An 18,962-nucleotide genomic window follows, 5' to 3' on the forward strand; every position below is an offset into this window, starting at 1 on the left:
GATTTTTAAATTTTTTAACCAGTCCACGTAAGTGAGATCGGTCAATTTGTTGGAATCTAAAATTTCTCACAATGATAGTGAAGATGCTATTTATAGAATTTAATCTACAATGAATAAAGAAAATTACATAAGCAAACAACTCATGTTGACTCACACAATTAAATAAGATCTTTAGATTTAATTATGTCTTTCATTATTTTATCGAACATCATAACCCTCTACTATAATGAACGAGACATATTACATATTTATCTTAGTGGGATTGAGATCCTAATTCCTCATAATGATCTTGTGTTAACACAACAAACACTTATGAGTTCATAGGTAGGAAACTCTTTCCAATTATATCTCATGCAATTCTCAATATCATATCTTGGCCTCTAAAATATTATTAGCCTTGTGTTAACATAACAAGCTATAATATTTTAGTTAAGTAAGATCTTTCATTTCAATACAGTCAAATTCAAATATAACTACTCTTATGTTAACATAACAAAGCAGTACATCCAAAATTACCATAAGCATCTTCTATGCACTAGGATTATGTTATATTAATTCTTATGACAAGCCTTGTGTTAACACAACAAACTAGCTATAGTTCATAATGTAACATTAACCTAACGTGAAAGAAGGCCCCTAGTAGTGTTTTTAACATTAGAATTTTTCAATATCAAGATCACTTAATCAAATTAGCCAGGTAAGTAAGGTGGCATTCTCCTCGTTGCTTTCCTTAGACACCAAAAATTGGTCAGATCAGACAATGGAACTAATTAAAGAACCACCTGTAGCACTTTTCTAGACACCAATTGATCAATTGATCAAGAACTGGTTAACTCCTAGTTGCATATCACTACAACTTAATATAATTTTTAATGAAGATTTTTATTTGATCTCATGCACATTCTAACTATATAATGCTAATTTATACTAATATATATTAGCATTAAAATACTCTATATGTGCAAGTGTAATATATAGACTTTCATCATCCTAGGACAACCTTGCAGCATGACCCCATTATGCTAGAACAACCTTATGTCAAAATGATGAAGTGGTGAATCATATATGCATCATTTCATATCATCATATGAAAGCATAATTAATGACATAAATAATTTTATAGCATGAGTCATAATATGCATCATATAAACATTATGTATATATGATTGAATCAAACAAAACTGGCTCTAATACCACTATAGGGTTTCAGAGTAGAAATACACAACGAAAGCATAACGGGTTTCAAAAATTTAAATTAAAAAATTTTAAATATTTAAACCCTTAAATCAGTATCTCTTTGATAATTAACAATCATATAATATATATACATAATAAAATTCAAGCTATAGAAGAATACCTGCAGCGCTTAATCTAAATTCCGACAGAACCTCTATCAGGCACCCAAGTATTCGTCCTCCAACAGTGATCCACACAAGGCTATAATCAGGACACCAACTCTTTGAGATGATTCCTCCTCCAAAATTCTCACTCTAAAAATTTTCTTGGGCACTAGGATCTTAAGACCCTCTTCCTCTTCTCCTAGCCTTCCTATCCCTATCTTTCTTCTCTCCTTGTCTTCCTTAATTCTCTTCTTAGGCTCTTATCCTAAAATTGGATTTATCCTTATTATTTTTGGACTTGTCCTAACAAGAGAAGGAAGAGACTAATTAGACAATAGGGAGAGGATGTTAGAAAGAAAGGAAGAATTGAAAATTTGAATGAATCAAATCCTCCCGGCACACCCCCTTTAAATACTTAGCGATAGGTTGCCTTCGAGAATAATTTGCGCCCCCTCCACATGCCATCTCGCACCCCAAAAAATTTCTCACACCCCCAACTAATTTTCTATGCCCATTAGGAGCCTCATGACACATGGAAAGTACCTGAAAAAAAATCCGAGAGACGCTTCGTGCAGAAGGACTCTTCAGAATATTTTCTCGATGTTTCTCCGATGCATCATGCAGCTTCTCATGGCGTAATTTTTCTCCATCACCCATCAGCGATTTTTGTCCATCCAATGGCCCAAAATTGAGGTGCTAACTTGTTGATGGTGTGAAAAAAAATTGAAAATAAGATGAGGCGTGACACATAGATTAGAGTCCTTCATAAGTTGGACTCTTGGTTAGGTGCATGGATTAGATTAGCAGGATTTCAAACTTCAACCAATTTTCACGATTAAACCAGAAGATAATTAATCTAAAGAAGGACTCCTTAGTGCTCAAAATTAAGTCAAGAATCACTGAAATTTTTTTCTCATCGTGGAACATTGGATAAACCTGAGGAAGGGGCATCCTATCTCATGGGATGCGAAACCTATTTCTGTGCACAAAGACTGCATCCCATGCACAAGAAAAATTCTTGACGTGTGGGCACTAGGTTTCTTGTCTTCAAATTTCTGGTATATGCAGCCAAGGACTGACCCAACTCAAACTCAAAACTGATTTGAATTAATTTGACTTTAATTAGCCTAATCTGGAATCAATTTTGAATCCGATTCAAAACAAGAAGCTAGGATTTGCAACATGTGCTAGCATGTCTACTTTGCAAACATGATCTAATCCAATTAGGCTCCTAATCAAGTCTCTTTGTATGTGGCCCATTGAGTTCCACATCTAACCAGCAGTGGGCTCAAGTGCAAGTCGATCTGATTTGATTAGAATTTAATCTAACCAATCTAGATCCAATCGAGCTAACCCGATTTTAATAATTAGAACTCTTTCTAATTGGCGATCGAATTAAACTCTTTAATTCGATCAAATCCATAAGACAGATGTCTAGCAGCATATCATGTCATGTCTATCTGAAAAATATGAAATTTTTGATAAAAATATCAAAAATATCCTTCAGTGAAAAGTTACCATACAATTCGATCCTATGATCTCCCTGCACCCCGAATATGACTTTGGATATAGAATGATGTCAAATCCAATATCATACTCATATTTCTCTCAATCTTAAATGATGATTCGATTAATGAAATATCAGAAACTCTTTTTAATTTTCATTCTGCTTTAATCAAAGGCTTCTTAAATCATCAATCGATTGGAGCAAGTAGATGCGATCTCCTCTTATCAGGAGTAATCGATTTCATGTTGACCTACTCACAACCTCCATACACATTCCATCATATCCAGAACACCCCATACACAACTAAGTCATGAATGAATATGAACCAAAATATGGATTCATATATACAAGGTTCTATGGTAATCTCAGGTCAAAGGATTATATGCACAACTCCCACTATAAGAAAATATCTTTTAACAGATAAGTAGATTCCATAAGACGTTTCTTAAGTCGGATTAATTCAATGAACTCATTTTCTAATGAGCACCACTTTCTTGTATTAGTATCTCACACAAGTGGCTTATGAAATCAGCCACCCTCTCCATCGAGCATACATAGAAAGTGCTAGTCTATCCGGAACATTGATCTCCTACTCAATGCTCCTATGACTAGGAATATTCTAAATCAGAATTTTTAATATTTTAGGTTTCATAGATATGATCTCATCGTAACCCTAAAATCATTATCCTGATTTATGGAGTTCATCATAATCATTATAAAAGTAAGATGCAGCATATGATGAAAAATATCTTTTATATATAAAATATTAATATATGAGTCTGAAAGATTACAAAAAAAAATTCATCGAAATACAAATTTCGATTGACTTGTAAGGCATATTCCTTTCAAATAGAGCCTTCTATAAGTTTGCATACCAATCTCTATCCAAGGTTAACCAAGATTGCAGAGGGATTAAAAGATCCTTGGCTTGATGGTGAATAAGGTTCCAGACTTGGTCTTTTCTTGCTCACGTCACCCCCTTGCATACTTCAACCCCATCTCACTTGAGACTTTGGCCGCTGAGAGATCAATGATATAGGGCCACAAGCTAAGGTTCCATTTGACATCACTTTCAATTTTTTATTTTCTTAAAAAATAAAACTATTTTTTTTAAAGAAAAGGATGGTCTCAAAAGTTTTTTGAGAATCACCTACGTTGTGGTGGCAATGGTAGAGATGGTGGCGGCCAGCAACTGTGTATTAACAGCAACAAGAATGATGACAGTTGATAATAATAGTCACGATAATGATCGATAATTAGTAATAGATGGTGGCGATAGCAGTGATAGATACAATAGTGATGGTTATGGATGATTTCTATTTTAAAAAAAGTGAAAGCAATTTTTAAAATCTTTCATATTTTTTATATATTCTGCAAAGCATTATCGAAAAAAGTCTTTCACATTTTTCATATCTTCTGCAAAGCATTGTCAAAAATAAAAAACAAAATGAGTAAGCAAACAGATCTTTAGCTTTCATCTTTTTAAGAAATGAACAAAGACCAAAAAATAGAAATTGGTAACGTTGCCAAACAGGGCCTAAGGGCTGATTAAGTATGAGGATCAGGGACAAAAATATCCAAAAGCTATGAAATTAACACTGTTAGAAAATATAACAAAAATATTTTGATACCATCTAATTAACTTAATGTGGAAGATTATAAGATTTTATTTGTCCAAACCTTCTACGGTAGAACAGGCTATCCCCCTAAAACATCAAAACAGATCAGCTTACAGGCTACAATTGATTCATTCCGACTTGCAGCTCAGGCATAAAAGGTTTTCCAGCCTATCAGCAACGTGATGTCGTATGTGATGATCCTTTCCAGCCATGTTAATAGATGTTCTTATTGTTTACTTCCACACGATAGCTTAGTTCTTTCGTACAAAATATGAGTGGCGCGCAGCAGAAAATTAGTAATGTGTGCTCATAAAAACCAGAATGAGAAAGGTCACTGCTATATCTTAACTGGGCTATACATTATTAGGTTAATCATGGAAAACGAGACAACACTTTTGGTGCCGTTTGGTAAACTTTTATTTTTCTTATTTCAGATATAAAACTAAAAATTTTATTTCTCTTATTTTTAAATTTTTAAAAATATATAAATCAAATCTAATTAAATTTTTAAAAATATAAATATGATGATCACGGTCAAGATGATGATAATGATGGCAAAATAATTGAAATCATTGTAATAATGGCAATGGCAACTGTGGTAAAATCGTAGCGACAGTATGATGATGGCAATGATGATGATGTCAGTAACGTTGTAAGAACTATAATGGTAGCAGTAGAATGACGTAGGTGATGGGGGATTGCATGATAGTAGAGATTGTACGGTAGTAGTTATGATGATATGATAGTGTAGCTACTGTGACAATGATTATCATACCGTGATACTTGTCGTTTGGATGGAGATCACGATATAACTGCATATTTCTAAAAATAATAAAAAATTTATTTAAAAATTTTAAAATTCAAATTCGATTGTTATAGCGATAATGATGGTAACAAAAATAATAATAATTTAAAAAAATAATAAAATAATAATGACAATAGTAATAATGGTTGAGATGATGAGATGGCGGTGAACTTGAAGACAGCAGCAATATTAAGGAGGGTGGTATCGATGATGGTGGTAAAAGATAGAAGTCCTTTATTTTTCACAACAATAAAAATAAATTATTTTTAAAAATAATAAAAATAATTTAATAATAAATAAATAAATAATATTAAATATAATTTTTGTCTAAATTTTCTAATTTTAAATAAAAATCAAAACATATCCTTGCTTGACACTGATAGCCATTCCAAAAATTTATAGCTCGATTAGGAACCTTGAACATATCTCATTCAGCAATAGCCAAACAGACAAAGGCTGTTATAATAGGTTATTTAGCATTATAACAATTTATTGCAATATATATATATATATATATAATGGATATTATTTAAGCTTATATTTTTTTAAAAGAAAATATTAGTTTTTTCTTAATTTAATTTTATGTATTAAATTTCTCCAAAAGTGATTGTACAATTCAAAGAAGCAATATGTTTTTATTCAATAAATTGTTTTCCCACTGTTACCCATTATTTTACGTAAGACACCATTATGATAGTCATTATTTTAATAAACCTGAAAAAGCTAATGAAGGGCCTCGCACCGTCAATAATGCGTCCGGTGGATATCTCTAACGGTATACATTGTTCAAAACTTCGCTGTCCAAATTTCACCCTGAGTCTGCGCTATATGCACCACATTATTCATGCACCGCACCAATCAGATTTTTCATCCGACTCGTCTGGGATTGACGTCCCCTCCTCATCTTATTATGAAACTCGGATGATTTCTATGATGCACGGATGACGTGATGCATACGGTGAAAAGTATAATTTCTCGTTAATGAAGTTTAAAAGAATAAGACAACCCGAATTGATTGATATGGTACATGGCATGGCCATACGGTGCACTCTTTTTTTTTTTTTTGGCTATGAATCAAACCTCCTTGTCTAGCCTGATAAAGATGCACACACTTTTGGGACGAGCATGGGGTCTAAATAATAGACCCACAAAAGAACGCAAGGTCTAGGTCCAGCTGTTATTGAACCAAAAAGTATGCATGTAGGATAGACAACAAAGAAAAATAAGAAATTCTGTGCACCGGGCGTGGTGCGGGATGCACATACGCATGGTGATAGATGATTGGCTCACACATAAGATCGATGAAAAAAAAAAAAAAATTTTCTCACATGCTGTCCAATCCTAGTGTGAGCTAATCACCGTGTGCGCGGTGTGCACGTTCCGCACCGCATACAGTGCACAAATAATTTCTCAAGAAAAATATATAGGATGGACTTCCAATGACCATGTTTTTCATAATATCCATCTTAAAGTAAAAATTTAAAAATCAAAACTTCTCATAATAACAGAGTTGTTAGTTTCATAACTTTTTAAAAAAAATATAATATTTTTTTTATATATTCAGAATATATTTTTATCAATACATACTATATCACTAAACGATACACATTAGAATTGAAATCAGATCAAATACGAATCAGATATCTTCATATCCATATTTATTTTAAATAGATACAGATACAATTCAAATATTAAAATATAAATATAAATATAAATTGAATGATTAAATTTTATGACTATAAAATTAAAAATATTACTAAATAAATAATAAATCAAATTAATAATATATTTATATGATTGTATATTTTTTTTAAAATTTTATAAATATTATATAAAATTATATAAGATTATACGTAAATTTAGATATTCGAATATAGATCAGATGATTATCTATCCATATCCATTTTTTTTAATATATATAGATATGAATACGAATATTAGTCGAACCTTCCAATTTTTATCCATATCCAAATCGATTTGGATATGAAAATAAATTCGACAAGATATTATTCATACCATTTTCATCCTTAATACACACCAAACAAATTAATCATCAAGCAAGTAAATATATATTTCTAGAGAAATCGATATACAATATATGATTGGATGATACATACTTAACAAATCATACATCTAATAATACAATATAAATCTTCAAACAACTCAATATATATTTTTTAATATATATTTACCAATATATACTACATAGCCAGATGATACATATTTATCAACTTCTTGAGACATACCACAAGCTTTTTGATACACACCACCTAGTAGCAATTTAATACACACATCTCGGTAAAAAGCACGTTTTAAAAATTATATCAATTTATCTAAAGATATATATGGAATCATTGTGGGATACATATCAAAAAAAAGTTAATATTTTTTAAAAAGTCAGTGTATATTAACTAATCATATAATATATATTGATAAACATGATATTTCAAAAACTATATATGAATCTACTCGAAGACATGTATGGAATTGCTTAAATAACTAATTTTTTAATTATATATATGAACACTGGTTTAGAAACTAAATAATGATTTACTTAGATATATGATTTACTTAGATTTATATATTAACTTACTAGTTATGATTAATTTACTTGATATATATTATTTTACCATACAATGTGCATATACCAATAAAAAATATATTTTTAAAAATAAAAAAGAAAGAGAATACAACATGCAATTTTCTTTTTTAATTTTTTTAATCATGAACCCGACTTCATTAGCAGAACAGATCCCCAACTTCTAAACTTCAACTTTAATATTGATATAAGAGGAAACATGACAAAATAAAATGTCCGCCCCATATTTTCTTCTTTATTATCCGTGCCATATGATTTTTGTTCGCTATTACTCGGCAGGCCAAATTGTCCGATAGGTAGGGGTTGTAGGCAAGCAGAAACAGAGTAGGGGGCACAAACCCGGAAACAGAAGACGACTGATAAAGAGTCACATGATAATTTTTTCATGTAAACCATGTCCCTTGAGTTAACCGAGTGACCTTAACTGCAAATTATGTAGAACAAGCAATTATGAAGGAAAATTGCATAATCATGATTAACATTTAACCATTCAAGCATAAGAATAAAATTATAAATATACAAAACACAAAGAGATATAATCTCACCTGTGTGTTGCTAATTCGCATCCTTAGAATATACTTTCGAGAACAGCCTGCTCACAAGCATCAGATCTAATGAAAATATTATCAAGGCTAACAGTTCATCTGGTTGTGTGCAGTCTTGTATGCTCGCCAAAATTATGTTTGAAATGGAAAAGATTCAGGAATCCTTGGAACATAAGCTTAAGTCCACAGCATATCCAAATTCGAGACACGCTGGAACCACGTCATATACATCGTGCAACCGGTCAACGTACTTCATTTCTGATCTTCAAAATCAAGCCTTCTTTCCATGATGCCACCTTACCGCCTGGAAAAGACTCAAAAAAACTAGTTACCCTTCTCGTAAATTAGCATGGGAACATAATTTAGAAACCTCTGTGCCCCTCTATATTAATCCCCTCCAACTACTTCACTCCTCATCTTCACTGCTTTCAATTAGAATGAGACTTCTATTTTTCCGCGGCCTTTTATTTGCTCTGTTTTCACTGGCTTCAGCTACCCCGGATGTATCACCATTAGGCTGCCCTGACTCGACGTACTGCTGAATTAGGTCAACAATTCTATTGCCATACTTCTCAGCCTTTACTTTTCCAATCAGCTTCTCCACCTGCATGAGTTTTTTACTCCATATTGCAGCATATAAAAAACAATATCATTTGAAAGCAGTAACTCGGGAGATGAATAGTCTTACCTGTGTTATGGATGTTGGTTTATGGGTGCTCAATATGCTGATCTGTTGAGTAGATAGAACAGCATGAGGAAATATTCCCCCATGGGTAGAAGACAGTTCCTTACGCAATTCATCCAGCTTCATTTCCAGACCAAATGTCTGGCTATTCCTAGCATCTTTATGAATGCTGCTATTTCTGCGCTGCCCCATGCAGATCTCGAGCACAACTGGTTTTTTCCCTGTGATGAACAATGCATTTAAGGTGGCATAAGCCGATGGTTATGTTGTAATTGAAAAAACACAGTCCATGAATTAGAAAACCAAAACTTATACATTTATGCTGTTAGCTTCCCCTTTATTCATGGTTAAGCTATCTTTGCCACAAAGTAATGGTGCAACATTTCATGAAATTGAAAATGCCACGTGACTTCAGGAAGTATGGTATGAAAATCTTCACCATGCACCTCAGTATTTCAAACCTTCAAGGATCCTAGGTGCATCCTTCCACAAAATCTTAGAAAAGTAATCCTCATCAAGAGAGGCAAATTTTCTGCCCACTATGACGATAAAAATACATGATTTCATCCATCAAATGGTTGACAAAGCAGTTTTGCTTAGGGCTGAAAATGGATCGAATACGGATCGGATACCACCATATCCATATCCATATTTGTTTTGTTTGACGAATACAAATACAGATACGGATATTATTCAGATGCAAAAATTCATATCCATATTTGTTTTAAACGGATACAGATACAATTTGGATACTGAAAGTACGGATATAATTACGGATATTACTTAGATAATTAAACTTTATGACTATAAAATCGAAGATATTACTAAATAGATGATAAATCAAGTTAATAACATATTTATATAGTTGTATATTTTTTAAAAAAATTAATAAAAAATTATATAACATTATAGAGGATTACATATAGATTCGGATATTCGGATATGGATCGGATAGTTGTCTATCCATATCCATATCCATTTTTCTTTGACGGATATGAATACGAATATGAATATTAATTGGATCCTCAAATTTCTATCCATATTCGGATTGATTCGGATACAAAAACGGATCCGAACGGATAATATCCATACCACTTTCACCTCTAATTTTGCTTATCTTTAACTCTCCAGAATGGAGCAGATTGTGGAAGAGATTGTAAACCAGTCTTCCATATCTTTCAATACAACTCACTACATGAAGGACACCATGGCAACTTCTGCTGACATGACTTTCATTTCTACTCAAGGTTTCTCCTCCCATCGGGAGGTTATCTCAGTTTCATCCACAAATAACTAAATAAATAACTTTGCTGCAAGCACTCTTTTTAATGTAATAAAATCTAATAAACTGATAAAGGGTAGAAATGCCTTCCCTCCTCTTAAATGGATACTAATTAACCTCAATTTTCTCAACTGATTAATCCGGTGCAGTTTTTAAACAACAGAAAATTTACATGATTTACCTGGTAATGTTGTGCAACATGTGAAATCTTAATCAGTTTGCTGAACCAGTGGATGTAGGATGGTTTATAAAGGCATTATGTTTTATATCCAACATTATGTTTATCATTCTTGCATCCTATATGAAAGTATTGATTCCTTATTTTTTTGATTGCTACTGGCTTATCACCGTCTTATGCAAAAATGCACACATACACACGCACTTTTCGTGCACACACAACTATGCAGACCACACAAAAATAGTGGGTTGCCTCCACCATATAATACTGTGCACATTTTCACACGAGTGAATGCACATGCAGATGCTGAGCACACAGACAACCCTCCCCACTCTTAACCACCATACACGCAACAGAACCACAAGATCTGCAAGCCCACTTGTTTCAAGTGGGACATAGATAATAAAAAAATGAAAGGAAAAGAAAAAGATGACCTTAAAAGTGGCACTATGTGGTCATGCCACCACAACTAAACAAACATCTGCACAAGCATCAGCACAGGAGCATGGTCCACGAAGTCGCAAGGCATAATTTCATTGCACTGGGAGCCTATGGACTAGACCATACTATTGCCTAAAGAAGGTGCAAGGGAACCTGTTTAGGTAGTGATGTACTTTTGTGGCGAGGTGATCTACATGCTCAGTGACTGCTAGCCACACCAGCGTCTGCCTACATACACATATGCTAGATAATTTGAACCTCGGTACAAGTATGCTCTCCTAAAGTAAATGTCTTGTTATGCCTGCATAAAGATGTAGAAGACGAAGAAACTATATTATATATAATAAAAGTTACTGTTACAAAGGTTTTAAAAATAAACACTTTGATAATTGCAAGCAACAGCTACATGGTTGCAATTTAGTTTTATTTTGTGGTGGGCATAAATTAAATGAAGTTAAGCTTCTGAAACCTATTATAAATGTTTGTTCTGAGACTTGGTTGACCCTCCAGGGGGGCCCAGTCAAACCATCAGTCACCAAGCTCAGCAGGTTGGGTCAGTTTGGCATCCAGAATTAAAAGAAACCTGGGTAAGCCATTCAGCCTGGATTGTTCAACGACCAACTGGCTGGGTTGAACAGCAACAACCCTTGCAGGTCAATGAGGCAAGACAAGAAATCCTGATGTTCAAGTTTCCTCTCGCTCATCTGTCTCCTCTCTAAAATGTCTGTTGCAGCCACAAATCCCCAGCCCATCCATTGCTACTACAGGTCACCACTGTCGCCATGGATACCATTCGGACACCAATCAGTCTCTTTCAACCTTTCTCTCTCTCCAAAATCTTGTCCTGACTGTTGCCATGGTGGGGGAAGTAACATCAACGAATGGGTTCTGGATTGGTGGGCGAAGCCTCGCCTCTTGCCCATACGAAACTAAGCATAGCCAGTAAGAGAAAACGTGAACAGGTGGACTTAAGCATTAGGGTTTGGAACTGCAGGGAAGGTGATGGTCATATCAGATAGATTTTGCTCCCAAACAATAACGGGCCGCCAGATCCGATGTCATGGAGAAAGCTACGGGTATAAGAAAGGGCTTGCTGTGAGATTGGGAGAAAAATGAACAATAGAGGTTAGAGATAGAGCAATGCAAATGGACTATTGCTACTCGCCTCTCGTGGTTGGCTCATAAATGGCTTGCAGTTGAACCAGAAATTTATGACCCGGTCGTCAAACAGGTTCAAGGTGGGTCACCAAGTTCTGAACACTGGTTCAAGTCCTTCAACTCTTTTGAATCACCTCAAGTCCTTCACCAGCTCACCGCATCACAAATACAGATGATGGTGCTAGAATGATTATTTTTTTGTCCTTTTTAATCAAGCTGTTGTACATGTGTATTCATGCATGCACATATGTATTAGGATATTTGTATAACTACACTTATAGTGTTAAATTCCAAAGGGATCTTGAACTCCTGTGCACCTACCTAGTCCCATAAATCTTAAAAAATTAGATATCAGAAAGAGCACGACTCAAGAAGCTTTTTTCATGATAACTATTGCATGAAATAATATCAAAGCAAAAACAAAAAAATACTTCACCTTGCAATGCTAGCTTCCACAGTGGCCCTAGTGCAACATATGCATTAGTTGCATATGCTGTATGCTGAAATTCTTCTTTCTACATGACAGAGAAGCATAATGATCAATATTGGTTGAATTTAGTTAAATCACATGTTCAAAAAGCAATAAAACAAAACAAGAATCCAGGAAAAGAATAAGGACCTACAAGTTCATATAGGTAGGTATATTACAGTAAGAAATATCAACAACTAAGGGAAATTCTTTGTGCACCGCAGGCGGTGTAGAAAATCCGATGTGGAGCGCGTCGCTTTATATGATTGGTCCACGTAGCCACCGCTTCCTAACGCGCATTTAATGCCTGCAATTCCACTTTTTCATTTGAAAATTTTGAATGACGAAAATTCTCCTTTTTGAAAAAAATTGACATCTTATGTCCATATTATGACATCTTGCGTGTAGAAAGTCATAATTTTAACACAGGATGTCATAATTTTTTTTCAAAGATGAGCTATTTACGTCATTCAAAATTTTCAAACGAAAAAGCAGAACTGCAGACATTAAATGCACATTAGAAAGTGGTTGGATAAAAATGTCCCTTCTATATTATGACATTTTGGACCATATTATGACATCCTGCATGCAGAAAGTCATAATTTAACACAGGATGTTATAATATGCCACAGGATGTCATAATTTTTTAAGTCATATTATGGTATCCTGCATGTAGAAAGTTATAATATGTCATAGGATGTCATAATTTTTTTCAACGAGTAAGAATATTTTCGTCATACAAAATTTTTAAACGAAAAAGCGGAATTGCAGGTATTAAATGCACGTTGGAAAGCAGTGGCTACATGAACCAATCACATAAAATGGTGTGCTCCACATCGGATTTTCTACACTGCCCGTGGTGCACAAAGAATTTCTATAGCAACTAAAGCAAGGTGCTTGCAAGATATACCCAACAACAAAGCCCACAAAACATGATCCGAACTGAACTGTAACATATAGTTCTACACTCACATGAAAGCACCTATCCTTTTTCTTCTCCTTTCAAAGTCTATCAAATCTAACAGTGTAGAAAAAATCCTAGTAACAGAACTCTTCACAATGCTGAAGAAATTGAATATAACAGAACTATTCACATTGCTGGAGAAATTGAATATCTACTTGAAACTTTCTTCTAGAAAGATTTTCTTTGAAAAAAAAAAGGTAAAGCAAATTTATGAATTATTTGGTGCAAGATATTCACTAGATATATATATTCAAAATATTATAAACAAAGTTCGTCATCTCGGTATTGGATCCCATACTAGTACCATCCTATTATAGTATCGGTATGCAGTTTAATATGATACAAGACACCGTACCGGTATGAGACCGGTATGGTATGGCACGATATGAGGTGGTACAGCAGACCATAATTCTGAAGAATGCTTATCTACCATTTGAAATTTCCTAAAGTTTATAATGTGACACTTCCCCAAATTTAGCTTGTGTTAATCTTTGCATATTTAAGGTTCCCATAGAATCAATGGTATCTATAGAACAAATTTGTTAATGTGTTAAAAAAAAAGGGGGCGGCATTAAAATACAGCAGACACAAGCATCTAGAATGATTTGAGATCCTATATTTCCATGGATAGTTATGAGTTATTCTTTATTTTTCCAAACATGTCTATGTGCTATCATAAAGCAGCAAACTTGATATATGTTTCACAAAACTCAAAGAGTGAAGTACCCTATCTTATTGTGCTAATAGAGTATCCTTTTACATGCTTCCATATCTTTTCCTGTACCACTGTGTGCCAAATGTCTTCATGTTACAGCATGAGCTGCAGGATATGCATGCTGCACCAGCCTTTGACCAGCATGGAGACAATACACAATACTTTTGTCCTCATTGCTTAGTTGGGGCAAAAGCTGGTATAAAACAAAAAGGAAAGAAAAGAAAAATGCATTTAGCAAAACTCCAGAATAGATAGACCATCAACATGTCCAGGTCACAGTGATGTTTCCAAAAGGTTATACTAAAACTATGTCCTTGAAAGATCTCATCCCTAAAACCTCAGTGTTGCATGAGGGGGGAGGGGTATTTGTCAAAGGCAGGAGTGTGAGAAAAGAAAAAAAAAGATGATGCCAAATCAGGGTGTGAAAATTTCATACCAATATCAAATTAAGGTATTGGAGGCATTGCTTTATTTCAATATAGACGTGCAAAGAGTTCATTATCTTACCAAAACACGGTCTAGTATCAGCTGAATTATCAACTGCTCTAGTTCATCTTTCTTGAGATCAGAAACTGAGTTATTTGAACCACCTGATAAAATAATGTCCCAAATATTCGTTATTGAAAAAGCCTACCACGATGAAAATGATCCAATTACATGCAGGTTTAAATTAAGAAACCGTGCATGAAACACTTGATATCAAAAATGATGATAAGCATATTGATTATTTGATACATTCAATAGTCTAATAATCAGAGCATGCCTTCAGCAGATATTCATCTAAAAAAAATTTGATGTCAAAACAAAAAAGGTTATAGGAGAGAATTTATTAATGAGGAAAACACCTATTTTAGCATGATTCAAGACTCTTCAACCAGCACCTTCAGCATCAATGACAGGTAATGAGGAACTATTTCAGTGTTTTACAAGGCACAAATATAAAAGGAAATCCATGATTAGAGTTCAGCAAACTCAAGATCTAATATACAAAGGAAATGCTTGAACATAGTGTGATAGAAGCTGGCTCATATTATTTTCTGGTGTTTTTTCCCCAATTTATCATGTATTCCCCCTTTTACCACTTCGGTAATTTTAAATCTGATAAACTAATTCCAACTCATATCCATGAAATACCTCAAAATGAAATGTTCTCACTTAAAGCTAAGTTGAGATATGTCTCATATCCGAAATTTTAGACCTCAAATGCAGAGCTAGGTGGGCAACATGTGTAATTCTCTAAAACAAATATAATACAGGAGATAATGCTGATGCATATATTATAAATGATGGATGCCATGTTTCGATAGGTTGAACCCATTAGTTATTAGACACAAGTTCCAACAAAATTAGACTGCAGAAACTACATCCAATGTACAGATTCCTAGCTCCACAGATGCATTATGACTTATAGAACCAATCTTGGGGTAATCCAAAGGGACAGCAAAATAACAAGAAAAGGGACAAGATGTCTACATGCATTCGAAGATGACGGAACCATGCTCCAAAAATCACTTTACCATTTTAGGAATCCAAAATAAGCTTTTCTTCATGAAAATTTATGCGTTTTAGGCTGTTTTCTGGGGCTCTAGAAGGCTCAAGAATTTTAGTAGATAGAATTCAAGGACATTATTTTGACATAAAAACATAGCATGGAAACTCTTAGACAATAAACAATTGTTTTAGGACTTGATGTGATATATGAGACTAGGTTCTATAAAGTATTACCATGTCATGATGAAAGTAAAAGAGGTGCATGCAATGGGCATGAATATGATTTATTTTTGACATTACATTCCAAACTTTTAGGCTGTAACAATTTTCCTGAATATGTTAATTTAGGTGGGCATTGCTTGGTGCAATGGTAAAAAGCTTGGGCTGACCAAAAAATAGCATGAATTCAACACCTGATGCAGCCACTTTGTGAAAAAGAAAAATGTCCAAGGTTATCTGTCCCCGGTTCACTCCTCCCAGGACCCCAGACCACTAGAACCATAAATGGTAACGGCCCTTTTATAAATCATATTAATTTCTTTACTTAAAGAACTTCTGGATCTAGAGTATTAATCAAAGACATGATTTACTAAAATTCCACTAAAAATAATTGTTCGACTTTATACCATTTTAAGTGTCACTGCATGTTAACCCATCTCTCAGCATGGTTTAAGTAGGAGGCCTGATTTTATTTTTTTCTTAATTTAAGGAGTGGACAGGAGAGATATATCAGAGTTATAGAGGTATGAAGTAAAAGATAAAGCTGAGAAAAATTTGTGTAGGAGACCAGAGACTAAAATATGGAGAATGTCTTTAGGAGTGAATCAAATCTTAGATAAAGTCTACAAACACATTACAGCAGTTCAGTTAGTGAGATAAGATGGTAGTTAGTGGGATAAGGTGGTGGTGGAAGACACAAGCCCTGTAAGAGGAAGAAAGGAAGAGGAAAAGTAGGCATGGGACAGAGATCAGTGAGGAAAACTGCAGCTGGAGAAGAGTAAAGCTGTGTGTTTCATAGATACAACAAAAGAAACTACTATTTCGATAAAGATTTTAACTTTGTGTAGTAGATACTTATGGTAATTTAGAAAGAAAAAAAGGGAACACAGTTTTTCTTTAGGATAGGCTTGATAACTTTAAAAAGGAAAAATGCAGATTCAACATTTAAATAGCATCATTCTTCAAGGTTAAAGTTTTGAACATGTTAATTATGTGCAATATATTTGCCTGTTTATATCGTGAGCTTTCTAAGATTTACAGCTCTTTATTATTAGTTACTCACCTTGTTACAATCACTTCCTAATACGAGATGCCAGTTTGCCTCAGCTAAGCTTGGCGTTACCTAACCTCAGCTACATGACGACCTGATCTATGCTGAGCCGAGGTGATGGGCCAAGATTTGTGGTGGCAGTTATGCACCGAATACTTGCCTTATCTACTCCACACGCCATATATGCTCCAGATTGAATGGATAGTGGCCCACCTCAATCAGATAAGGTAGAAGCAGCATGCTTCACTCTACCACTCCTATCCGTATTTCCAAAAATGGCCGGCAGCCCCACCTAGAAATAGGAGGGTATGGGGGACCTTCAGGCCAAACTCTCCCATTATTCTCTAGTGACTGACTTGAGCGCCAAAGTATCCCCACCGGAAACAGCTCCGGTCAGAGACTTGATTTGCATATTTATTCCCATCCAGTGTGGAATCAAGCTCCAACCAACCCAAATCTATCAGCTCCAACACTAGGTCCGATGCTAGCAGCAACAAATTAGCACTAGGAGTGCCCAGGCCTACTCAAAAAAGAAAAAAGAGTTCGTAGCCATGAGATCTCGAAGAGAATCAAATACCTCACAACGGTCCAACTAGACGAAATCTCGTCCAGCCAAGGTGCAACCACCACCAAGGTACCGTCCTAGGTCGAAGCGCCACCTCCACGATCCAACAATCAGCCTCCACCCTTTAGCAAGTCCAGAAGGTGGCCCTCGAGCAACTTAACCTGCTCATGCAGGTCCAAACTCTGACTACGGCCATCCAAGCAATTCAGCAAGCGACCACAACCCCTCAACCGGCCCTACAGCAAGTACCTCGGTAGCAACAATAGCCTCAACCACCTCCCCGAAGTTCAGACCAAACATAGTAGAGCCGGCATAGCCAACCGAGGAGTCTGGAATAGTAGCATCAAAGGCGCTCCTTGACTCCTCAATCAGGAAAAGACAACCCCGGGAAGATCAACACCTTGGCAATCTGAGAACTACGCTACTCTAGATGCCGACATGAATCGCAAATTTCAGGAGATGCATCGACAAATTGAAGGACTACAAGGTCAGACCTCGGCATAAGATGGGGATGTCAACATCAATGCTAATCCACCCTTCAACAAAAAATCACAGACGAACCAATCCCAGCCAACTTCAAAATGCCGCAGCTAGAAGCATACAATGGGGCAATAAACCCAGTGAATCACCTGATAAGTTTTAAGGCCCTCATGCTCTTACATGGGACTACTAACAGGATCCTCTACCAAGCCTTCCCCTCCAACCCTATGGAAAGCAACTCGATATTGGTACTCAAGCCTGCAACCGAGCTCAATCCACTCTTTCGAGCAGCTAGGTCAGTCATTCGTGGTCCACTTCATCAACAACCGACGACAATGCCGGAAGTCCGACTCCTTGATGAATATCAAACAAAGGGAAGAAGAGTCCCTCAGGGACTATGTGAGATGCTTTAATGCAGCCACACTGAAAGTATGTGATATGAAAGAATCGATCTCCATGTCAATCCTAAAAGGGGGCTTCTAAAGTGCCAATTCCTCTTTTCTTTAGAGAAGAGGTATCCAAAGGACTTCGCCGAGATGCTAGCTCGAGTAGAGAAGTATGCCCACACCAAGAAAGCATATAAGCTACATAGAGGCTCCTCAGAAAGAAAATCCATATAGCAGAAGGAAGCAAAGGAAAAAAAAGATAAGCCGAGGTATGACAATCGACAAGGAAGAAGTTCACGAAAATCCCAAACTCTCCCACAGGCTCGTCGATCCAGGACCACCTCATGGTCAGTGGTCACGATCTCCGACAAAGCAGTTTGCCATTTACACTCCACTAAACACCTCAAGAGCTCAGATCTTGATGAAGATCAAGAACAATGGTCAACTATTGAGGCCGAGGAGC

At 35.2% G+C, this 18,962-nt stretch overlaps 1 protein-coding gene across 10 annotated transcripts in view; it reads right to left on the reverse strand.

The window, feature by feature from the left end:
• Positions 1-7,950: 7,950 nt before the first annotated feature.
• Positions 7,951-18,962, reverse strand: part of LOC105060817 (ATP-dependent DNA helicase Q-like 2) — a 40,718-nt gene continuing 29,706 nt past the window's right edge. For 3 of the 10 annotated variants that reach the window (XM_073256889.1, XM_073256887.1, XM_073256888.1), the window contains 5 exons: positions 14,815-14,897; positions 12,596-12,674; positions 9,104-9,321; positions 8,416-9,019; positions 7,951-8,294 (listed from right to left, as the gene is read on the reverse strand). In XM_073256889.1, the coding sequence (XP_073112990.1) occupies positions 8,822-9,019; positions 9,104-9,321; positions 12,596-12,674; positions 14,815-14,897 (578 nt within the window). In that variant the 3' untranslated portion in view covers positions 7,951-8,294; positions 8,416-8,821. Of the gene's footprint in view, positions 8,295-8,415; positions 9,020-9,103; positions 9,322-12,594; positions 12,675-14,318; positions 14,501-14,814; positions 14,898-18,962 lie in introns of those variants that run through there. The other 7 variants (XM_073256892.1, XM_073256890.1, XM_073256891.1 and 4 more) reach the window with 5 other exon arrangements.

Source organism: Elaeis guineensis, chromosome 4 (genome assembly GCF_000442705.2).
Source record: "Elaeis guineensis isolate ETL-2024a chromosome 4, EG11, whole genome shotgun sequence".
NCBI lineage: Eukaryota > Viridiplantae > Streptophyta > Magnoliopsida > Arecales > Arecaceae > Elaeis > Elaeis guineensis.